The sequence below is a fragment of the Lissotriton vulgaris genome, chromosome 9 (genome assembly GCF_964263255.1).
Source record: "Lissotriton vulgaris chromosome 9, aLisVul1.2, whole genome shotgun sequence".
Classification (NCBI taxonomy): Eukaryota; Metazoa; Chordata; class Amphibia; order Caudata; family Salamandridae; genus Lissotriton; species Lissotriton vulgaris.
The window spans coordinates 1,129,105,316-1,129,130,717 of record NC_141697.1 but is presented as its reverse complement, the minus strand read 5'-3'; the positions used below and the strand labels follow the sequence as shown (position 1 = coordinate 1,129,130,717).

At 43.4% G+C, this 25,402-nt stretch overlaps 1 protein-coding gene across 6 annotated transcripts in view; it reads left to right on the top strand.

The window, feature by feature from the left end:
- Window positions 1-25,402, top strand: part of TMEM40 (transmembrane protein 40) — a 141,064-nt gene that overhangs the window by 103,968 nt on the left and 11,694 nt on the right. For all 6 annotated transcript variants that reach the window (XM_086939150.1, XM_086939151.1, XM_086939153.1 and 3 more), the window contains 5 exons: window positions 3,440-3,475; window positions 5,693-5,758; window positions 10,129-10,200; window positions 10,297-10,371; window positions 16,756-16,818. In XM_086939150.1, coding sequence (XP_086795276.1) covers window positions 3,440-3,475; window positions 5,693-5,758; window positions 10,129-10,200; window positions 10,297-10,371; window positions 16,756-16,818 — 312 coding nt within the window. The remainder of the gene's footprint in view (window positions 1-3,439; window positions 3,476-5,692; window positions 5,759-10,128; window positions 10,201-10,296; window positions 10,372-16,755; window positions 16,819-25,402) is intronic.

Below are 25,402 nucleotides of genomic sequence, written 5' to 3'. Positions count from 1 at the left end.
ATGCTTAGTCACTGGTTGCTATCCACTTTATGTACCTTCCTCTATCTTTCTATTCCATCTTCTCTTTGAATGGTTTATTACACACATAGGGGCAGATTTATGAGGCCCTTGTGCCACGTTTACGCCACTGTTGCGTCATGCAAGGTGGCGTAAACGTGGCGCATCCCTACGAGGCATTTACAACGTGACGCATCTATGGAGATGCGTCACGGTGTAAGGCCCTGCGCCACATGAAACCTGCGTCAGGTTTCATGTAGGTGTTCCGGTGCAGGGGGGGGGGGGCGTTCCGTCGCAGGAACGCCCCTGGAAAGTAACTCAGTGAAATCTACAAGATTTCACTGAGTCACTTTCCCAAAGCTGCTACGTAAATTCCTTACGCCTGCTTGAAGCAGGCGTAAGGAGTGACGCACCATGTAATGTATGGGTGGCCCCTGTGCATTGCAGGAGTTGCGTCGCGATTGCGACGCGACTTCAGCAATGCGCCGCCTGTAAGCCAAAAGATGCGTCACGCATCTGCCCTTCCTTGCACCATGGTGCGCCGCATTGTAAATACGGCGCATCATGGGTGGCGCAAGGATGGATTTGCGTGACGTATCTTTCCTGGCGCATCTCTGCCGATAAGCAGAGATGCGTCAGGCAACGTAAATCTGCCCCAATGTTTTGTTATATGCGCATCTGCTAGGTACTTTGTACTTAATGGTATATTGGTTGGCCATGTTTTCCCCAAGGGAATAGCCTAGTGCACACCACATTATCAGGAAAATAGTGGGAATAAAGTGTGAAATATTACTTGTCAAGAACAACGACTAAAAACACTGCTTGGTGTTTCTGATTAGGCGTTTTTAAATTTGAGCTCCCAAATTCCATCAAGACTCTTCTCTGGAACGTGGCTTTCAATCCCAGAAATCCAACTACAAAAACACAGTCACAGTCCAGTTATGGTTGTGAATTAAAATCGAAAAACACTGAAATGTGCAAATTGTTCACTTGCACGTTTGCATGGCAAACCATAACTCACACACTAAATGCAATTCTCCCAACTTTATTATGTGAAGGATACATTTACAAGTGCTGTATATAATCCTACATAGTTACATATAACACCTTTAAAAATATAAAAGCCTCAACTATAAGTTAAGTATTATTTATTGGTTTGAGTATGTGTTGTTAGTTAATAATATTGTCCTTGTTGCTGTTGTTACTTCTTGGTTGAAATATTGTGAGGTTGACAGGAGGGGTTTGCTGCAGGTCCTGCACCCAAACCTCAGCGCGCAGCCAAACTCAATAGGCTGTTTTTTACCCAGAGGGTGTTCGCTACAGGTAATGGCCTTTGACCAATCCCTTTGCTCTAACCACTCTGTGTGGCCATTCCCTGCTGTCCACTGCCTCAGGAGGTGCACAGCATGGGTTGGCCACAGGACCTGGTTGTGCACACAGCAAGTTGAGGTTACCCTCGTTTTTATCTTTCTTTTGTCTTTAGTTTATGTTTGTGGGGTCTGTGGCACCCAGTTTTGGTCTATGAATGCACACACAATTGTTGATTCTTATTAGAACTCCTGAGGTCCTGTGGACCAAGTCGTGGGTCCTCAAACCCTAGGTGAGGCCCAGCTGGGGACCACAAATGTGCCAGGGTTTGCAAGCCTCAGTGCAGTGATCGTGAACCTTAGGAACCACGCTGAGGTCCGCAAGCGTGTGATAAAATGTATTCAGCACCACATACTGTAAATAATCTAGAGGTTCCCAGATTTGGATAGCCCTGGTAATCCTGTATTGGTGTAGGGCTCAGAAGTAAGATCCTTAAGACAGATACGTTATATCTGTGGGTGCATTGGATGTAGAAACTTTATCAAGTGTCAAATAGAAACCACTTGCAGTTTTTTGAACATATAATCTAGGGGTATAGGAGTCAACAGTTATCCCTAATATATGGGGGAAAGGGGGATTAAAACTGTGTTCAAAACTTTGGTATAGACAGGTTGACCCCGTCATTCAATGGAGTTTAGAGCCAGAAAACCACAGACCAGGCTAGATGCATGTATGGAAGGAAATGCATTCTTCAAAAAGAAAAAGGAGCATACCCATTATTCCTCAGTAAAAGAGTTACAAACAAAGCCGGATATGTTGCATGTGAGCTATAGATTGACAAACTACTTGGGGCATATACTGTCAGACCACAACCTCCTGCTGTTGGTTTAGGGCTTGGGTAAATGCGTGATGACAATTCTCTCATGGAGGCTACTGCTGACTACACTTCAGGACAGAGTATTCAGGAACATGATTGGAGAAGCAACAGTAAACTACTTTAATGAGAATGTAGCCTCACTGCAGGGATGGAATAGGAGGCCTTTAAGTTTATTCCCAGGGTCCTTTGCATCAAAACTGTATATGAACTCGAGCACATGCTCAAGAGAGGAGTGCTGCAAACAGGGCAAGCGTAAGAGTGTTAGCAAAAAGGTAGGTGTGGGCCGGCCGGCATGCTGTACAGGGGTAACATGGACTCGGGAAAATGTTTGCTGAGCACTAGGAGAAGGTGAGATATGTGGACCTTAAGGTGTGTGTTGCAAAGCAGCATGCAAAGGGGACAGAGCAGGGGCATTACTTGTAGGAATGATGATCTCAGAGAATCCCCGGCAACCATTTTGTGCTATAAACTCCTGAGGATATACAGTGGTAAACATGCAAGAAGGAATAAGTAGATCATATGCAGCCTGGTATAGAGTCAGAATATCGAGTTTCAAATGTCGACTTGCACTAATATCGACTTTGAAATATCGAGGAACAGAAATATCGACAGCAAGTATATCGTGGTCCAGAATATTCACTTTTCAGGCCACCCTATGACTTTGTCCCTTTAGGGGATCTCTAAGGCCTGCAAGATGGAATTGAAGGAGTTCAGTCAAAATCTAAAAATCTGTTATATAGTTTTGCCAGGTGGTGCCAAAGTAAGTGAAGTTTCAGCAATTACATTTCCTTCAAAAAGACCAACTTACCCATAAATACAATGTTGCTACTGCTCACTCTGGTGTGCGTGTGTGTGTTACTGGGGGCAGGGGTGTTAATAAACTATGGATTTTATTTTGTTAATACAATCTTTCCCATTCGAAAAATCTTTGCCAGACTCCTAGCTCATTCATTTCTTTACACATTCACACTTTAAAGGGTGCTTGCAAAATGTCCAGTTGTTAAAGGCCTCACCATTGTTATAGGCACTCACCTGTGGCTCGGGCCTATAATTAGGGTTAAGGGCCTTTAACAACTGGTATAGGGCTACATTATAACACAATGGCTAACCATATTAAACAGATGGGGTAAATTATACATAATGGTTTGTATATATGGTTTATATATTTAACTACAAATATAAAAACAAAAATAAATGATCAGCAACTCTGCAAGATCTCCAAATAGCAATAGTAATGATGTGATTTTATTTGTGCAGGGAAGAAGAAGAAGTCGCCTCCTGCATCGGTATCAGGTGCTGTATCTCTCTTTGGAGCAAAAAAATGATGCACAAGTGCATACTCTGCTATTAGTCTACACATTTATAGAAGCTTGTGAAATGCATTGGTGGTACTTATTTGATGCGCAACCACTTGGATGCATGTATTTTGATGTTTGAAATAAGTCCAAAAACTACAAAATATTTTATTGAAATACAGTGCGCCTCATGTTGCCATCCTTTTTCCATCTGACTTCTCACACGTACCTTGCTACTCTTGAGCCTGGCCCAGATCTCTGTCTCACCCTTCCCAAACCTCTAAAGGATTCTCTTTATCGCCTATTTGCCCTCTGCCCTGCATTCTGGCCCACATCTGTGAGTCACTCTCTCTGCCCAATGTGGCTGCCAGGGCCCTGACTTTCTTTTCTAATCCCTTGTCTCGCTGGGCCTGCCCTGATCCGTGCTATTTGTCCTCTGCCCGTAATGAGGCCTTGCTGTGCCTGCAAATTCGGTTTCCTACTGTAAAGCCAGCTGCTACAGATTCAGTATTCTGTGCCCAGCATCACTCCTCGTTGCCATTCTACCAGCCAACAAATTGATCTTGCTGTGCCCACAGCTGTCACCAACCCTCTATCGAGCTTCCACTTTATATTCCTGGACCTGGGCCCTGTTATCTGTGCAGCTGCACTCTCATGCCCTGTTCACTCAATGCCGTCTCCCTCGTTGTTAGTTTATTCACTTTTAGGGTGACACTCTAGCAACCACTTCATTCTTCTCTGATCCTTTAGAAGTACAATGAAGGAGTTACAATTGGACTGGCCACACTGATTACAATTACAATGAATTCTATTGCTTATATTTAGGTTAATGTATTTTACAAGAATTATTGGTGTGATGACACACAAATTGTATTCCTGAAGAAATTGCTCATTTGTTCTATAGACCTTAAAATTCTTGCAGATGGCAAAGCATGTTTATGGTAGAAAATGTTCTAATTTGGAGTTTCTGACTGAAAAATGCTTTTTTGGAATGTATTACACCCATTTTAGAAATCAGTACCTTTGTCTAACTCCTGCAATGGGTTTAGAATAGATGTGGAACCGCTATTTGGAAGGGGAGTGTTGCAGGCAGTCCTATCAAATAGCGATTCCTGTCCATAAATGTCAATGATTTGGGAGCGAAATAGTAGTTGTAGATCATTGAAAAGTGGGGTTGCAAATGTAAAAAAAAAAGTATGTAGGGGAATATGCAGTGGTTGAGAATCAACAGGAGAGAAAGGGCTAGAGTAGGCACTCCTGTACCCCAAGCAATACTTCATAAACAACTGAGGAGTGACTCAGTGAAAAACGATAAAGTAACAAAAACAACTTTAGTTTGTTTGGTTAATAATAACCGCCATAAACCAAAAGGTGAATCCAATAAAGGAAAACCGGCCACTGGAAGCAGCCTATGCCCAGTTGTGCCTATAAAGAAAAGAAAAAAATCTCTTTCCTTATAAAAGGACCCTCACTCACCACTAGTTGGTGACATGCTTCATCATTGGGTCCCCGCTGGGGTGGCCGAATGCCTCCCCAGCGTGCTACAAACTTTTAAAAAGCTTACACCATTTTTTTAACGTAGCCTTGTTTCCTTTAACCCCTTGCCCGCGGCCAGAATTCTGCGCCTGTGTGGCAGATTCTGATCGCGGGTGTGGTCATGACGGCTCCCGGCCGTCATCAGCACACACCCACCGTGACGCATGACGGACGGGAGCCATCATCAGCACACAAGGGGATAAAGAATAGGGGCTGCTCTTAAAAAATATATATGTATTCAAAAAGCAATCAGATACAGACGTGGTGGTCTGCTGACCCCTGCAGGCCATCGTCCCTTTAATGGGCAGAAATTGTAGTGAGCCACAATTTGTAACCAAACATATGAATATTGATGAGGTAGGTTGGATTGTAACCCAATACAATTCAGAATTTGTGATCCGACCTATTAGTTCATAGGTCAGTTTGCTAAATTTCACACTGGTTGCAAAAATACTGGTCGCAATTTGCAACCAGCACTTCGTACATCTGGTCAAACGTTCCTAAAACTGTGACCTAAAAAGACTGTGTTACTTTTGTATAGCAATAAAAGAACCATATATGTGCTGATATAGACATATTTATTTGCACTCCTCAACGGACATGCTGAAAATCTTTAGCTTTACCTATGATTTTGTGCTCTATTTGCTATTTCCAGCTAACTTGTTTTTTCTTTTTATAGACCATGAAAGTGAAGAGCATCATAATCATCAGCAGCGCAGAGGGGGCTGGGTCATACGAAAGGATGGTAAGAGAAGCGCAGACAGGAAATAGCACTATTAATCAGCTTCAGATTGGTCAATTGATCTAAAGGATGTCTATCTAGTCTGATATCATGTTAATTGCACAGCTTTAAACCTGTTGTGATATTAGGTGTCATACCCAATTCACAAGCATGAAGCGAAGGCCTTCCAGTAACTTTTATAATTATTGCATTTAGTTGTGTCCAATGACAGATTTTCGAGGTAAATAAAAACTTCCCATCTGGTTTCTTTTAAATGCTCATAACCTCAGGCTAGACGTGGTGGGCGGATGTAAGTGGGTGGCATTTCTCCATAATTTTCAGAGAGACAAGGCTATCCGCTTAAGTCCAAGACTATGGGATAATGGGTGCTGAGGGGGTCTTTATTGTGAGCCAAGCGTTGGCCTCTCCTTGCACCTTAATGTTTATGCTGTTAGTATGCGGACACACCAGTGCACACACCAGTGGTTAATTTGTGAAAAAATAAGTGCTGGGGCACTTGTCAGCTCTTGTCAGGAGGCAGCTTGCACCAGCCCATTGCTCCTATTAGCGCTACCTATAACAGAACCAACAGCTAACCATGAAACACTAAAAGTATTGAGAGGATGAGGCTTAACAGCCACGGCTGCCAACTTTAGAGCTGGAGAACTAGGTTTGAGTCTTGGCAAAGGCTCAACATCCTGTGATTCTGGTCAAATCACTTAATCTCTTGGGCCTACATAAAAAGAGTGTGTACTTAACTGGTACTCTGATACTTTTGTGTCAAGCTTGCGTTAGAAACGCTGGTGTTGACGATGAAGTGTCGGCGCCGAGCACTGGAAACCACTGGCTCAAATTAGGCGTAGGGGCACACACATTTCCAGGTGGGTTAAAAGCACCTATTTAATTCTGAGAGGGGCTCAGGAATGCTCTGCCTTCCTACTAAGTGAACTCGATGCCAGGAAGCAAAGAAATGCACATGTATCTACACCTCTAGTTTTTGATTCCATTAAATACCATCAATAACCAAAGGCAATTACACTTTAGTGAAGGACTAATTATTAATTATTTTATAATAAAAATATAAACTGCACCTTAGTCCAAGGTGTACTGCATAGAACATTTTACAAGTAAATATTATCACAGGACAATCTAATATGGTTCGTTTTCCTGGACCTTTTACAAATGAAAGGCTGATATTACCAAGATCTAAACTTGTGACTTGAAGGTAAAACATGGATGTCAGCAGCGAGCGCTTAAACCATCGAGCTTGAATAAAACCTGCACGAAGGGCTTCACTGATAAGATATTTAACAACAGCCCACGAGAGGCGGCCACTTAGACTGCCCCCTTTGTAAATAAGTAGAATCATAGCACATACTGGAACATAATCCCATTTACAATAAAGTCAGAGCACAGCAGGACTCTCTGCCTCATTGCCATAACGTGCTAATTGTTCAATGACATGTGCCCAGCGTTATATGGAGTAAGGACTGTAGGTAACTTGCAGTAAAAGAAATATTGGCATCATAAATCGAAGTCAACCAGGATTAAGGAAAGACTGACCATAGAAAATGTATAATTACTGTCTCACACCCTGCAGCCTTTTTGGCTGAACTATGAACATTCTCTTCGGTCCCACACCTTGTCAAACAATATAGCATCGCTGATGGGAGGCATGTGACTATTGCATGCTTCTAGCCACATTACGGAAAGAAAACAGTAATCATTATAGGTTTCAAACCCACCCTATTTCCAAACCCACCGCTCCCCTTCTGATATATTATCTGACACAAAGTGACCTGCAAAAATCTGTCTGTCAATTTTCTGTAACTTGAGTGTTACCACAACTGTATGAATTTGTTATTATCAGCCTGGCTTTCCTGTGCAGGACTGAAATTGGGAGGACATAGTAGCTTTTAAGTTTTTTACCCTGACCCTCTGGGTAGATTCTCAGGCAAGTAACATCACTGAGAATCTACTTGGAAGTTGCAGAATAAGTAAATGAAAGGGAGTGGAATTTGGAAAGTGAAAATGGCATTATGAAAACTGACAGGTCATGTGAAGTTATACGATCACTTTTTATATTCGTTTGCCTGTTATGCCTATGGCTTAAAAGCTTACTTTATGTGGAAATTCTACTCATAAATGCACACTTTGCCACCATTTTATTCAAGATTTGTTTGGGTGGGATGAACCCCCAACAGCCTCTGGGTGGGTTCAGGCTTGCGTGACCAAGCATGGGGAATTGTTGATATTTCCTGAGAGCCCCTTAAGAACTCATGATCCCCTTGTTCATCAAAGTTCTCCATAAGCCATATTTGCAAAAATTCCCCGGGAAACTTGGGAAGCATCACTCCACTAAACTCTGAAGGAAAAGCTAGGTTGCTCTCTCCACTTGCTTCTTGCGACTTTATACTCTCCACGTTTAATGTTCGCTATCCTTCTCCGAGATATTAGAAGAGCTAAGTGGATACCTCCTTAGTGAAAAGCAATGCTTGCTGCAGGTTGGAATCGGTGTTGACTGTGAGAATTGTGTAAATCTGAGACTTTGAGAGACCCCTGGCCGTCTCAGTGGTGATACAGTGGTGCACTGTGGAGATTAGTGTGGGGAGCATCATGAGAGCCCTGTGAATGCCTCAGTCCCGTGATAATATTGTATGTCAGTATTTATAAGTACATTGTCAGAACAATGTGGCATATTATCAAGGACAGGCGATACATTATCGCCGCTTTTATCGGCAGGAAACTGCAGATAAAGAGGCGATAATGGCCTTGATAATATGCTCTATGAATTCCAATCGAAGCCCATGTTAGATGTGTTCACATCGAATATGGGCTTCGATTGGAATTCATAGAGCATATTATCAAGGCCATTATCGCCGCTTTATCGGCAGTTTCCTGCCGATAAAAGCGGCGATAATGTATTGCCTGTCCTTGATAATATGCCCCATTGTTCCTTTCAGTAGGACACCTTATATTTGGCAGGTACTGATTTTCCTGTAGCAAAAATGTACTTACTAATGTGTATTCAGTGTTTTGTATTTGGAGTACACTTTTCGCAGTGTCACAAGTATGATTTACTGCTCCTGAGAAATAATGCTCTTTGGTACTGTTACAAAGTCTGATGTATTGTAATCGTTCATGAGTTCCACTTCAGAACTACCTGTAAAATCTTGCACATTTTTACTTTTAGCCCATATGTTTGAAAACTGCTGTTGTAAATTACTTCAATAGACTTTGCTTAAAAGTTCTTAGAGAGAGAGGACCTCTCAAGCCTTCCTGGAGACCACCAGAACTGTTGTCTTCTCTCGGATGGTGTCGTTCGCGACTTGCGTGAACATATTTTCAAAGAGAGCTTTTGCATCCCATTACAGCCCTGTTTGTGCACAGGATCATCCTCTGAAGTCAATAGCGCTACTGCTGGCCAATAAAATGAGGCAGAAGACACTTTTTACAGGTCAGTCCCTGGCTGGCTACATCAAGGCAGCCACTTGCCTCTGAGCACAAATCTCTGCAGCTGTCCCAGCTCATCTGAAGTAACCACAACATAGGTCTGTCTTGTTCCAAGATATTTCTTAGGTAGAGGGTGTTGATGTGGGCCAGCAGGGGGTGAGAGGTATATGGGAAGGCAAGGTAGGGGCAAATAGCACACAACTGATAGCGTGCTAAACAAGGCGACTGGAGCATGTTACAGAAGATTACTGGACCCAAGGTAGAGAGGCATTGCTGGTTGCAGGACCTTTATGTAGACAGTTCTTTTTGCTCATATGTAGATTGGTGCCCTGGGCCTGGACGGACCCAGCTCGCCCATGCCAACAGCCGGCCCTTTCTCTGCTGCAAGGCAGATTATAGACAGTAGGTTACCACGTGGGTCATCAGATGAATTAAAATATCAGCAGCAAGGTTGTCAAAGATCTTTCAGAAATGTACCCTATTACTCACAGACAGGCTTCTGGACACTGTAGTCTGGAGCACCTGTTCATTACTCTTACTTGTTGGAAAATTAAGGGCCTGTTTTAGATCTTGGCTGATGGGTTACTCTGTCACAAAGGTGACGGATATCCCATCCGCCGAACTATAAATTCCATAGAATATGACGAGTTTTATGTGTTGGCGGACAGGTATCTGTCACCATTGTGATGGAGTAACCCTTCCGCCGAGATCTAAATGAGGCCCTAAATGTTGTAAACCCAAGTTGGAGTACAATTCATGTACGTCTGGTATCAGTTGTTAACATCACCAGAGCATTTCAGCACACACTGGCTGAAGCCATGACTTAAATTGGATTGTCAAGTTTGAAACAGCACTTATGAAAAAGATAAACACAGAAATTAACAGAATCATGAGCTAATGGCCCATATACCACTCTAAAGATCTGTGTCTTTAATTTTCAGATGAATTTTTCCATTTCATCGTTGCTTGTTTTGCTATTGGAGCAGTTTTAATTTGTGAACACAGCTACGGAGGTGAGTTACTGCGGTCCACTGCCAACGAAATAAACCTTACGGTGTCACAACCGAGGACCACATCTCACATTTCATGGAATTTTTGTTGTTTTTCAGATTGGACGGTCTCGGCTGGTTTTGGCTTATTAGTATTTGCATCATTGGAAACAATTGGAATATATTTTGGCTTTGGTGAGTACAATGGATTTATTGGCACACATCTACTTTTGTTTTGTACTGTTGTATCAATTGTCTGCTAGTGTAATAATATTTGTATTGCATACTTGGATTTTTTTAAAGGGTGCGTTAAAGGGCACCCTGAAGCTGATGAGAACATACTGTGACCGACAGAGGTGACATCCCTGCGTTTGAATGGTAGTTGGTAGGGGAGATAGGTTAACTGCGGAAATGGGGAGACTGTAGCAAGTGGCAGTTAGTATGCAAAGTGAAAGTGTGGGTCGTGATTTTCAGACAGAAAATCTGTGCTGAACCTTCTGCAAGTGAGGATAGCAGAGCATTCCAAACAAATGGCATGTTTAGTCTGATTGTGAGTGTCTTTGGCTTGAGGCCCATAATCTACATTTAGAGAAACTGGTCTATGTGGAACAAGGTGTTATTTAACTGTATTTTACATTTTTGAGAACTTTGGTCAAGCTTAATGTTTTTATCACTTCTGGAAACAAAAAAAACGCAAACAAGAGAGCCACGCCTTCTCCATCCATGACCCCAAAGAACAGGAAAACATTGCCATCAACATCAGAACTCCTCCACCCCTCCTGGAATTCAGAAAGGATCTGAAGACTCACTTCTTCAGAGAACATTAGATCTGTTTGTATTTGTATTTTGTATTTATATTTATAGCGTGCAATTATCACCTACAGGTCTCTAAGCGCTATAGAAGGAACGAGACACGGACCAAGCCTCCCAGCACAGGGACGGGGATTAACCCAATCCCCAAGCCGCTTGGCAAAGAACCGTTTTCAACTTCTTCCTAAACGGAAGGAGGGCATGCTCTTTACGCACTGGTACTCTGGTAGTTTGTTCCATAAAGGGGGAATGGCGATGGAAAAGGCTCTGCCCCCTTTGGTAACCAGCCTGAAACACTGACAGTTCAGCAGACAAGCCTCTGAGGACCGTAAGGTCCGATTCGGAGTGTAGAGTGCTAGACGATCTTTAACGTACTGCGGGGCTTGGCCATAAATGGCCATGTGCACAATGCAGAGGCCTTTAAACTTGGCTCTCTGCCTTACCGGAAGCCAATGCAGGTGTTGAAGGAGAGGGGTGGCATGGGCTTTCCTGGGCAGTTTGAAAATCAGCCTGGCCGCGTTGTTCATGGTAACCTGGAGTCTAGCAAGTAGCTTCTCCGGAAGGCCGATGTAAAGGGCGTTACCGTAGTCCAGGCGAGAGATTATCATTGCCGTCACGATCACTCTGAGAGTGGAAAAGCTCAGGAGAGGGGCGAGCTTGCAAAACTGTCTCATCAGGCCTGCGTAGGCTTCCACTACTGTGGAAACTTGCTGAGACATAGACAGATCAACGTCTATTTTAATTCCAAGGCTCTTCACGACCAAGGCTGGAACTGAGTCGACACCCAGCTCCTGCGGCCAAAAAAGGTTAATCCACAGGTTAAAGGCAGTGGTAATGGCCAGGACCTCGGTCTTATCCGGATTGATTTTAAGAAAGTTGGATATCATCCAGTTGGTGATAAATTTGAGGATGTTTTTCTGTCTTAACTTGGGCAGCTGATGAATTGTCAACCTGGATGATAAATTGAGTATCAACCACGTAGTTATAAATCTGGCAATCCATGGAGTTCAGTGCGCCAATCAGTGGCTGCAAGTAGGCATTAAAAAGGAGAGGGGACAAGGCTGATCCCTGCGGGACACCACAAGAGAGACTGCCCGAGGTAGATATGTGGGATGCCAGCTGTACTCTCTGGGTCCGACCGCTAAGGAAAGATGTAAGCAATTTAAATGCTGTGCCCTGGACTCCAAGATCATATATCGTGATCGTGATAGAACCACCACTCACAAATCTCCTGCATCATTGTAACTGATGTTGAGATTTGTCTCGCGACTCCCACCCATGTTCAGGCTCCACAGCGTTCTAGCTATGTTCGAGTTCTACAGTTATCAATGAATGCATAGTATTGTAATATAGTTATGCTGTACAATTAAAAGCAATAGTCATGCACAGATCTGCAAACACCATATGCAACTACAGTGCTTAATTTATAAAAAGTGAAGTGAAAGGACCCTTGTTAGGAGTCCACTTCCACTTGCGCCACCCATTGCTGCTGTCAGCGCTGCCACTTTTAGTATGAACACTGCTACTAACCTTCACACTCCTACAAATGTGACCAGTCTGACTATTTAAGGCCCCCAAATGTAGAAAAATGGCTTTGGTGGCAAGAATTGGTCATTTTGATTGTGTGGGAATTAATAAACCACTGTTGTTGTGCTAGTCTCTAAACTAGACAAACAGCACCACCAAGTGGCGCCTGTTATAAGTGCTAGTTGTGCCAATTAAGTGCCGGTGCCGAGTTCCAGAAACCACTGACTCAAATTATAAATATAAATGTAGCTTTAATTTATTTGCTGAACCCTCAAATGTTCACACTCTGTTAGCAAACAATACATTCCTCTTATGTTTCTGACATGTGAATCTGTAAAAAGTAGACCAAATGATTTGTGAAATACTTACAATTAAGTACATTTCTTCACATGACTGAGCATTCCATGATGATGCTGCAGGGCCATTAACTCTTCTATAATACTGAGAATGAAACTAGGGGCATAGCTTCGATTAGTGCGGCAGTGGCACCGGTGCTCAGAAACCTGAAGGATCCTCTGACCCCATATTATTGCTCTATTACAAAGTTCAAACAGCTTCCTTGGGGCCCATATCCTTCCTTGCTCTAGGGACCGTGACATACTGGCTATGCCACTGAATGGAACTTAGATCTATATTGATTCTCAAAAAGAAATTATGTCTGGAAATCCTTGTCCCACTCAAGACTTTAAAATTACTAATTGTGGGGGGCCAAAGAGTTCTGCCTTGTAAACGAATTAAGCTGCAATATGCAGGACATACTTACAAAGAGACACAGAGGACTTGGGTAGGCCTGCCTGTTAAACTGTTTATATAAGAGATAGTGGCATCTCTTGCACTTTCATGTAAGATGTAACTTGTAGTCCAAATAACAGAACAAGTATTGAATAAGCTTTCATCTAGTTCGAGGCAAAATGTAACAAAGGGTACTAGCTAACAAGAGATTATATTTACAAATTATTTTTATTGTTGCATTGGTAGTTAATGGCATGCTCATAAGAAAATCTGCTACAGTTTGTGAATTTGGTTAAAGATAGTGTAACCATCCCTTGCTTCTTCGAACAATGTCACTCTATTAAAAAGTTGGGTGTCATTCACATGGTGCAATATATCTATTTTCACTGAGTAAAGTGACATTCCCATCAGTGTGGATTTTCGCTTCAAATATCCTTGACCACTTGTGATCTTCCAGCAAGACATTTGGTAAACCAATCTAATACTAGTCCCCAGATCCCCATGCAGAACTGTAAGTTGATTGATAGCACTCCATGACAATTATGCCCAAAAGGACATGGAGAAACAAAGGATATGGTGGACCATATTTGAGTATATAGACATAGTTATAAATCATCTTAAAGTGGGCCAGCCACCATCCTGCCACTAGCTAAAGTCTACCAGTGTCTCTATTTCTTTTGAAAGCTGACTCACTAAACAACAATTCAAGTTTAAGAGTAGTAGAATGATTGGTTTAACATTTTCCAGAAGTTCTGCATCCTATGTCAGGTCTTTCCAGTGCTTAATTTGAGTGCGTGGTTTGCAGTGCTCGGCACTGGCACTTTATTGTCAACATCGGTGCTTGTGACAGTCTGCCACGAGGTGGGGCAGGTTGGCTAATTTAGCGATGACCACAAGAACAGTTAATTATTAATTCAATATACATTCAAAATTACTATTACATGCCGCCCATGCCATTCTTATAGCTTTTGGGGCCTAAAATAGTCTGAATTTTCTCACTTGTAGCAGTGGGATGGTTAGCAGTTGTGTTGTGTTGTTACTATCATTGGCAGCATGGCAGAGGTAATGTGTGGTGCAAGCTGCAGTGGTCGCCTGACAATAGCCCTGGCGCCTATTTTTTTTATATATTTTTATTTTAATTAAGCGCAGGGTCTTTCAGTAACGAATGTAAACATTTCAAAACATCCAGGAATGCAAATGTCATTCTTACTATAAGGGTAGATATTTTACAAAAAATATTTTAAAAATATAATTTGATATTTGGGTCAAGAAAGGAGTCCAGTAATGATCGGGTTTTCATCACTGGCCTTTCTTCTTTTGTTACACAAACCACAGGAATTTTGGTGCTAGTGAGAAGTATAGGGTATGAATGAGTTGAGCAATGACTGTTCTGCATGATTATATAAATTTGTATCAGAAAAATAAGTCATACTTTCCTGACATACAGACATTTTGTAAATTGTAGGATTAGCCAAAGGAGCTGTGTTATTTTAATAATTTGAAATAATATGGTATGATTACCCGCCAATTGATCTTATTAGAAATTTGGAGGGATGCAGGGGTATCAATAATTCATTTGTACAATATTTTTCTTGTGTTTTCTAGCTGTTAAAATATTAGAAGTAGAAATGTCTTGGTAATTGCTTTACTGCTTTCTAGTTCTTCGGTCGACTGCGTTGTTGTACAGAAACATAGTATAGAGAGAATAATTAATTCGGTTTTCAAAGGAGCCATATATTTCATTGTCTGACATCAAGAGGGGATCATGATTGATTTCCTGATCTATAAATTAGCAAAAGAATAACATTCTGAAAAAACCCTGACCAAGTACTCTATATTTAGAAGCGATTTTAAATGAGGTTTTAAAAGTTGGATATATGGAGAATTAGATGCATTAATGAAAACTGCTACGACTCCTTACATAAGGACAACTAGTACCAAAACACAGCTGCTCTGCTCACCCTGCTCCTCCGGTGATTCCATTGCCCAGAGGAGTTTGTCTACGTCGTCCCAGTGCAGCCCAGCCAATCCCAGCGCTGCTTCGTAAAATAGAGTGTATTAGACTTTCATTGAACGAGAGCGAGCAGCGTTGGGATTGACTTGAGCAGGGCAACCCAGCGCTCCATCAGAGACCAGGAAACTGCCGTCTCTGCCCCCCCCCCCCCCCCCCCCCCCAAGCTCTCTAGCAGTGTAGTGTCTGTGGCCTTTAAAGCACGCATGTAAGATTGGACTCACACGAGCTTTGGTCCAGCCTGCCATAGGCACTTTACTTAACGGCAGCCCCTAGATCTATAGCTGCATTATGAGAAGAGGCCAACGCCTCCTCCTCCTCCTGCATTACGCAAAAGGGCTGAATAATTTATAAATGTTTTTACTTTGTGGCTCTTAAGTGGCAGGGCAATGCTCATTTGCCACTATGGATGAGCCGCCACTACTGACTCCATAAGAGAATACACCATGCTTCTGGAATTTCCCTCATCTTAGGCATAGAAGGGGTGGATTCTACTGATGGGTTCTGCTCTCATCTTAGCACTTCCACCAGAAATCAACAAAAAAAATTAAAGGATTTCTCATTCCCACCTAATTCTAAGCCACGCCTTATTGTCAGCGTCACGTTGTCAATAGGGGATAGGAGGGGCCAAAAACAGAACATTGAGGCAAGAAGTACAGCGACCAAGAGATGCTATCAAAGGAGCTGTGATAGAGAGCACTTACAAGAAGAGATTGATTCACGCTGTTAAACACTTCAAAGGGATGAAGAAGCATGAAGAGGGTCCAGACAGCAGAGTGACTACATGTTGAACAAAATCTTGGGAGGAGTTTCAGTACAGTGAACAGAGAAAACGTATGATTGGTGATTACTATATTTGCAAGAAAGAAGTGATAAAAAAGAGGTATATTTATCAGAAAATCGTTAGCGAGGCTTTTTTTGTGCGTTTTTTCACAAGGGTGTGTATGCAACTTTGCTTAAAGGAATTGGAGAAATGTTGACAAGAAAACTTAAGTTTAAAGAAAAGATTAAGGGGCAGATTTACAAGTCCCTTGCGACCCTTTTGCCTCACTTTTCCCATGTTACAAGTGATGCAAAAGTGGTGCAAGGGGCTTGTAAATCTGCCCCTAAAGATTCACATTAGAAAGCGTCAAAGTTGCGTGCCTTCATCTGGCAGTTGTCTGTAAAGCGATTAACCATAATTACCTAAACATATTCACATAGAAAGAGGAATGAGTGTAATAGAAAAGTACAGACATTTTTTTACATCCAGGTGTTTTCAGGGTGGTTCATCATCAGTTTCCAGAAAAGCGTATTTGTGTTAATCTTGTCAATGGTTTGATGCAATCTTCACTGATGTTACATTCTGCGTTTCCCCTTAGATTATCTGTATACAACTCCCATGGTAGAACAACGGTACAGGTTCACTTATTTAGCCATGTGAAAAATGAACAGAAAGTCTGATATGTTTCTCTTTTCTTTGCACTGATGTAACTCATGTTTCCATTTATTTATTTCAGTGACTCGAATTCGTGCTGTGCTTGAAGGCTTCCTTCCTCTCTTTCAGAGGTCTGCCCTACCTGGTAATTTATCTTATCCCTACTAAATACCCTGAAGAAATGTTTTATTTGTGTTGAAATAAATACTGTGAAGCAACCTGACAAACTTGTAAGTTTTTAATTGACAACTGTTAGCTCTTCAAACCATAAGTTCTTCACCATCACTTCCACATGCCAGCAAATTGATCGTGTAGCCGCACTCCTAATGTGAACACTCGCACCCGAATGAAAGTAAATTCAAATTGAAATACGTTATATCATATCACATTTAACCAATACTAAGGGCCTGATTTTGATTTTGGTGGATGGTTTACGCCATCACAACGGTGACAGATATCCCGGCCGCCGAAATATAAATCTCATAGGACATATTGGGATTTATATTTTGGCAGGTGGTATATCCGTCACGGTTAAGAGGGAGTAACTCGTCCGCCAAAATTTAAATCGGGCCCTAAGTCTCACCCACACTTTAAATGAACCTACATTGTATTGCATTACATCAAATCTAATTATTATTAACACTAGTCCTATATTCCACAACATTGAATTAATAACCTAATTCTGACTATGATTCTAGTCCTAACCTCAGATCAATAGTTATATTAAATTAAATCATGTTATATAAAATGATATCAATCCTAACTTCAAATGAACTTTATTCTGTCCATTATGTTAACCAAACCCTAATGGAAGTTACATTTAAGTAAGTTAAAGCAATACCAAATGAAAAGTAAATTAATAAAAAATATTACAAAAGAAATTGTGGTCTAATACTAGTGTTTAATTATACTTGCGAAGCCCAGATGTTTTGGTCAACATGATAGTGTCAACCCTTTAAGCAGTGCTTACTTTGTTTTTCTGAGGAGGTACTGCTAGTTGTGGGTTTTCTTGTATAGGTGGGGTTTATCGGATGCTCGCTGACTGATTTGGTATGCTTGTTGTTGATAATATGATAATAAGGCTTGAGACAAAGCTTTATGTGCCCATACGTGTCCCGACCGCGACCAGCGCCAGGGACCCCGCATCTCGACTCCCCCAATACAGCACAGCCGCCCTCCACGTGCTCAATACCGGAAGACGCAGAGACTGCCAACAGGCCTTGCCGAACAAGACCCACAACCAGTTCTCCTGCTTCCACTGCCACCAGGCTTCACCACCACCCCGGTCTCCAACACCACCGACGCTAGTACCGGCACTACGCAACCCTGACAAACAGCACCCCTGGAAAGCCGCCTGGTTCACCACTGATTTCCAAGAAGCCAGGCGCACCGGCAGACGCCTGGAGAAGAACTGGAGAAACACCAAGACAACCGAAAACGACTCCACCTACAAGGGCGCTATGACGGACTACCACAACCAAATCAGAAACACCAAGAGAAACTTCATCCACAAAAAAATCCTTGCCAACGCAATCAACTCTAAGGATTTCTTCAGTGTCATTCAGGAATTCACCAACCCACACAGCGTAGCCACAGACATCACACCGTTTCAAGACCTCTGCGATAAGCTCGGGACCAACTTCCACCTCAAGATCAAAACCCTCTACGACAATTTCGTCAACCATCCACCAGACACCACAGCCGATCCCCCGCACCTTAAAGACGCCACCCAGCCCACCATCTCCAACTGAACACTGATCGCGACCGAAGACACTGCCTCGAACAGGAAAGGCATACACTCGGGGGCCCCCACAGACCCATGTCCTCCTCATATCTACCACAGAGCCACAACCACCATCGCACCTGAACTGCAAAGCACCATCAACACCACCTTCAAAGCAGGCACCTTCCCAGATGACTGGAATTGCGCAGAAGTCAGGCCCCTGCTCAAAGCCCCCAACTGACCACACTGACCTCAAGAACTACAGGCCCATCTTGTTCCTCCCCTTCGCAGCCAAAGTTGGGAAGAAAACAGTCAACAGGGAACTTACACGATTCATCGAAGAGAACGCCATCTTTGACACATCCTAATCCAGATTCCGAAGCAACCACAGCACTGAGACCGTCCTACTCGCCGCCACAGATGACATCCGCACCCTTCTGGACCAAGGTCACTCCGCAGCCCTCATCTTACTCGACCTGTCAGCGGCCTTCGATGCCGTCTCTCACCACACACTAGTCGTCAGACTACACGACTCAGGCATACGAGGAACAGCCCTGGACTAGATCCGAGCGATCCTCGCTGGAAGAAGCCAAAGAATCAGACTACCACCCTTTCTCTCTGATCCCACAAAAATCACCTGCGGAGTGCCACAGGGTTCATCACTGAGCCCGACCCTCTTCAACATCTATATGGCCCCCCTCGCAGCCATCATCCGACAACACAGCCTCAACATCGTATCCTATGCCGACAACACCCGGCTCATCATTTCCCACACCAGAGACCCCACCATCGCCAAACTCAACTTCCAGAAAAGAATGCAAGACGTCGCAGTCTGGATGACCAACAGCTGCGTGAAGCTAAACGCCGAGAAGACAGAAGTCCTTGTTCTTGGAACCACTCCTTCAGCATGGGACAACACCTGGTGGCCGACCGCCCTTGGAAGCCCACCTACCCCCTCAGACCACACCAAAAATCTCTGCATCGTACTCGACTCATCATGAACCGACAGGTCAACGCTGTCACCTCCTTCTGCTTCAACTCCCTCCGCCTCCTTCGCAAGACCTTCAAATGGATCCCCCTGAGTCGAGGATGACAGTCACCCACGCACTAATCACCAGCAGATTGGACTATGGAAACGCACTCTACGACGGCATCAACAAGTCCCTACTCCTCAAACTCCAGACAATACAGAACACCGCAGCCAGGCTCATCCTCTGTATCCTGCGGCACGAACACACCAGCCAACACCTATGAAGACTCCACTGGCTCCCTGTGGAGAAAAGAGTCACCTTCAGAATCCTCACTCATGCCTACAAATGCCTACACAATAACGGACCCAAATACCTCAACAACAGAATCAACTTCCAGATACCAAAAAGAAACCTCAGATCTTCCAACCTTGCACTGGCCGAAGCCCCACGCATCCACATAGCCAGAGCAGGCGTAAGATCTTTTTCCTACTTTGCAGCCAAGACTGGAACGAGTTACCGGCAGATCAGACGCGCCCCCTCCCTGAACACCTTCAGGAAGACTCTCAAGACCTGGCTCTTCAGCTAAACAGATCTGCGGAGCAGACGACCCTCGCTCAGTGCCTTGAGACCCTCACGGGTGAGTAATGCGCTTACAATTCCCCTGATTGATTGATTGAGCTGCACTGGACACCTAGCAATGTCTGCCTGTGGAAAAAGGTGAAAAAACACTCCCACCTTCCTCTTTTGTATACTACTATTAGAAATTGGGGGGCATATTATCAAGGGGGTTTAACTCCGCTTTTTTGGCTTTAATAGCCAAGAAAGCGGAGATAAAATTATCTCCCTATTACCTAGCTGTTGCTAACACCAGTTAGCGACAGCTAGTAGGAGATAGCGACCATCATGGGCCCCACTTTGCATGTCAGAGAAATTTATCACTAATGACATGCAAAGTGGGCGTGCCAAGATGTTAGCGACTGGAAACAGTCGCTAACATCGCTATCTCCTATTACCAACTTTTGGAGATATTCACGCTAAGCGCGAATATCTCCAAAAGCTAACACCTGCTCTGAGCAGTTCTTAGCCATGTTATCCAATGGGAGGTGGATAACATGGCTAAGAGCATTAGCTCGGTAATGCATGAATATCGCTGACTTTTCACCGATATTCATGCATTGCGGCCGATTTTTATCGCATTTGCGATAAACCTTGGTAATATCAAGGTTTATCTGCAATAAAAATCGCCGCAGGTCGGCGATATATTTTTGTCTCTAACCATTATCGCTATTGCTTAGTAATATGCCCCTGGGTCTCTAGTTGGCAGAGGTATGCACCCTGTCAAAGTAGGGACCACCACTCTAGTAAGTAAGTGTAGTACATATTAAAAGTTTACCTATGCTCACCCTCTGGTAGTTTGGCACAAAGCACGCAGGGTAAGCTAAAGAGGCAACATGGAAAGTATGTGTGCACACACACAAATGAACACAGTAAAAGCACCATGAAAGTACTCCACAACAGTTTAGAACAATAGCCAATATTTATCTGAGTAAAACAAGACCAAAAAACAACAAAAACCCAACATATACAAGTCAAGGTATGAGTTTTGTCAAATGAAATCAAAATGCTTTGCTTAGGAGTCAATAGCTCGAAGTAGGGTTAAGTGGTCACGCTTGACCGGGGCAAATCCAAAAGTTCAGCCTGACCGCCATGGAGTTCAGGCCAGATACAGGAGTCATGCAGACTCGCTGACAGTACCTTGGAAGCATCAATGCTTGGGGACAATGCATTGAAATTCGGAGGTGATGCGTCACTGTAGCAGGCGTTGGGCTGGTTCTGAAGTCAGGTAAGGTCGCTGATGCGTCGATGTCAAGAGTGCGGTGCCTCAGTTCTGCGATTTCGCTGCCGAACGTCTGGGCTCAGGTGATGCATCGTAAGAAGCCACACCAGGCTGGGGATTCGTCGGAGTCGGGACAATGCATCACAGACGTCTGTAAAGCCCTGTCCGAGACTCAAGCATCAGCAGCTTTTTGGAGGCGCTGCGCCAAAGTCAAGGCTGCGCTGTAAGTCGAGGTCTCTTATGTTGCACACTCTGCAAACAGGGCCACGGCTTCAGTGCAAGCTACGGCAATGCTTCAGTTTCACAGGGATGCACCGGTTCCGAACTCTCGCTTTGGAGTTGATGGGTCGATTTCTTGAGTTGCAGCACAAACACACACTTCTAAGGGCCAAGGCCTGGATTTTGCACCACTTAGCAGAGCCGGACACCCAGCAGAGGATCCCAGGTGCTGGTAGCAAGATGCAGGTGAAGTCTTTGATATCCTTGCGACTTCAAACAGGAGGCAAGCCCAACAAGCCCTTTCAGAATCTTTAGAAATGCAGGATGTAGAGAGCAAAGACCTGAAAGAAACCAAGATATTTCTAATGAGCAAATTCCTCCCGTAACCTCTTCCGTTCACTCTCGCAGCCTCACCTATAAACTCCTGCCTAATCTATGCACAAACATCTCGTACCAAGATTCCATCCCACCTGATACTTTTAGGGTTTACAATCAATGATGTCAATGAACTAATTTGCAATATGGGATCCGCTAGACTTGCATTCTATGCATGCGCAAAAGTCTTCGTCGCTGAATGAAGTTAATGTAACGGTTTCTGAATCGGTAAACATTTTTGTGCGAAATGTACAATAGAAACTAAGTAAATATGGTATGAATGTGAAGTGCTCTGATACCCTACGGGGTTAAATTTGCGCTATATAAAACAATAAAAATAAAATAAAAAATAAAAGAAGAGTTTGGTTGGGGGCGGGCAGGTAGGCGGGTCTGCACTAGGGCAGAGGAGGAGTTGCTTGCCCACTGTTGAGGGAGCTGACTCTGGGGCCGACCAAACCAGTCACGCGCACTCTACCTTTTCTCCATGTAGGCTGCATGCAGCCTACATGGAGAAAATGGCCTCCCCATAGGCGCCTGGCTGGGCGCCATCCTGACCAATCACAATGCTGCCGTTGCAGCATTGTGATTGTCTTAGGGGAGGGAGGTTGCCTGCTTCCTGTTCCTTCCCTCGTCCCCCCAACCCCATGCCCCCCTGCGCCCCCCACCCGTGAGCCATGCTGGCAGCGACTGCGTTTAGGCCTGGCAAGTAGTTGAACTTGCCAGGTGAAAATCGCAGTTTAAAAACTGCACCCACAGGCTCAGCAGTGGCCGGGCTGCTCATGTGGGTGGCACGATGAGTGTAGCAGCCCTACTAGTAGCATTTGATTTACTTGCCCTGGGTACTGTACTAGGGACTTGTTAGTAAATCAAATATGCCAATCATGGAGCAACCTAATGTCATTACGTTTTAGACAGAGAGCACATGAGCTTCAGCACTGGCCAACAGTGAAAAACTGCCCAGAGTCCTAAAACCAGCAATTACGACGTTCAGCACACAGTCAAAAACAGGAGGTCAGAAGCAAAAAGACATGGAGAACCACACCAAAAGAAGCTAGGTCTAACAACTCCATAAAGGTTTCAATGAGACTGCTGTCATGAGCCAACACCTGTCAGGATATCTTCAGCGGAAAAGCAGCTGCAACACCCCTGACGTGCCCATACAAAGTCACAAGATTACCTTCTTTTTTTTACAAAAAAAACAGCCCTGAGACATTTGTGTCACCATACAAAGAATGAATAAGTATTTTTGGGCAGTATTTGAGTGTATGAAAGTTACATTATATCAAACAAAACACGCTGAATTCAAATTAATCCAAGTATTCTCTACAATGGGATACCCAAAAGGACCTAAACATTGTTTGTATATAGTGGCGCTGTACTAGATAAAGTGTCCTTCGAAAGGAATCAGTAGGATAATACTGAAGGCTCATTAGAACATCAGTTCAAAGCAGAGGTGGACTTGCCCAAGTAACTAGCAGACTCCACCAAAGGCCTAAGGAAATGAAAACAAAGGAGATCGTGGGAAAAGAAAAGAAGAGCAAAGAGATTGATGCAATAGACACAATCCAGAAGCAGTAGGGAACACAGTCATTCCTTCACCAGCCACTAAAGAAAAACCCCTGACAACCACCAGATCAGTGCTTTATTTGTTAAAAAGGAATGCCATTTAAATTCTCGGAAGGCCACTACAGCTTGCACCACCCTTGCCCTTGAAGCTCTACCAATGCCAGTGCAAAGACAATTAATAACTGTCACACTACTACAAGTGTGACAATTCTGACTATTCCAGGCCACCCAAAGATATACAAATGGCCTGGATGGCTATTGGTATCAATTCAATGTAATGCAGATTGAATTATGCGTTTACATCAATAATAGGCAAGCAGTGCCACCAAATGGTAGACTATTATAATTGCTGGTGTTGAAAATTGGGCCAGGCACATTTTTGACACACAGCAACTGCTGATGGCTCACTATCTCGTCTGTTGAATTAAAATGAATGACTCTATAAATTAAATATATCGGTAACAAGCTGTTCAGATAAGTATTCTGATCTACGTACTCCGTTATCGGAACTAAAAGGCTTCCTTTCCTCTTTATAAAGTGTGAACGTATTTCACCCTTAACCTCATTGCGTGCAGTGGCGTAGCAAGGTCAGGTGGTATCCGGTGCGGAAAATTTCTCATCGCCCCCCCCCCCCACATTGAAAATATTAAAGAAAGTAGGAAAAATAAGATACTTACAGTTGCAAGTGTAATTTTTTTATTATAAAAACACATCTTTTTGCCATTTTGTCACCCCCCCTCAGTGATGACACCCGGGGTGGCCCGCACCCCCCCTTCTTACGCCGCTGATAGCGTGTTACTATCAGTCAGTCTCTCAACATGCAAGTGGAGTGATGAACTATTTGGATGATAAAACGTAACAATTAACTGCTGATGAAATTCCACTCAGTAAAAAGTCAGTTATTTTGGATATTGTGAAAAGCTGAAAACTATACATACATGACAGTTACTTCTTATCCTACCCCCACCCCAAATTCTCTTCACAAACCCCCCTGTTTCTGTATTCTACATCCCAAATTAACTTTTATATTTAAAACTCTAAGGGCCAGATGTAAGTAATCCCAGATTACAGATTCTTAAATACCGAATCATACCGATTCGGTATTTAAGAACTGGCAATCGGGATTAAGGTAAATTTACCGATTTCATTACCGAATCGGTATGATTCGGTAATAACCGAATCGGTATTTACCGATTCGGTAATTGCCATTCATTCCTATGGGCCTGGAGGCCCATAGGAATGAATGTCAATTACCGAATCGGTAAATGCCGATTCGGTAATTGGGGGAAACATTGAAGGGTGGCAGGGTGTCACTTTGACACCCTGTTGCACCCCTCAATTGTGAATGGGTGCACATGTTGCAGACATACATGCCCTTAGGGTATGTATGTCTGCAACATGGCACTGTTTAAAAAGCAAAAAGAATCCTTTTTAAAGGGTTTTCATTATTTACCACCAACTTCTAGTTGGTGGTAAATAACGAATTCTTAAACCCCTGTAGCACTGATTGCAGTGCTACCTACATGTCAAAATACAGAATCAGTAATTTTACTGATTCAGTATTTTACAGAATCGGTAAAATTACCGATTCGGTAAAATTACCGAATCTGTATTTTAACATGCCCCTACATCTCCATCTTCAAATACCGGTCGATAACGGCCAAAATCGTCCGTTACCGACCGGTATTTGCCTTCCTACATCTGGCCCTAAACCTTTAACTCCCTACTTCTCTTCAAGTATAAACTCACTCCCACCACCATTTCCAACTACTTCTACCCCCTCCTCCCAACAGCAATAAAACTGATTAAAACCATGAAAACCTATTGGTAAGCCGCCACTCAGAAACACTCAGGGCCTTATTTACAAGGAAGTGACGCAGCGCAGCACCATAAGCCATTTGGCTCCACCTCACAGCGTCACTTTCAAAGCACAGGGAAGAGTCCTATTTACAACAATAGGTCACATCCCTGTGCTTTCCCCTTTGCTTGCGCACAATTGGCTGGCAGGCAGACACCCTTGTGCCATGGTGCAGAGGTG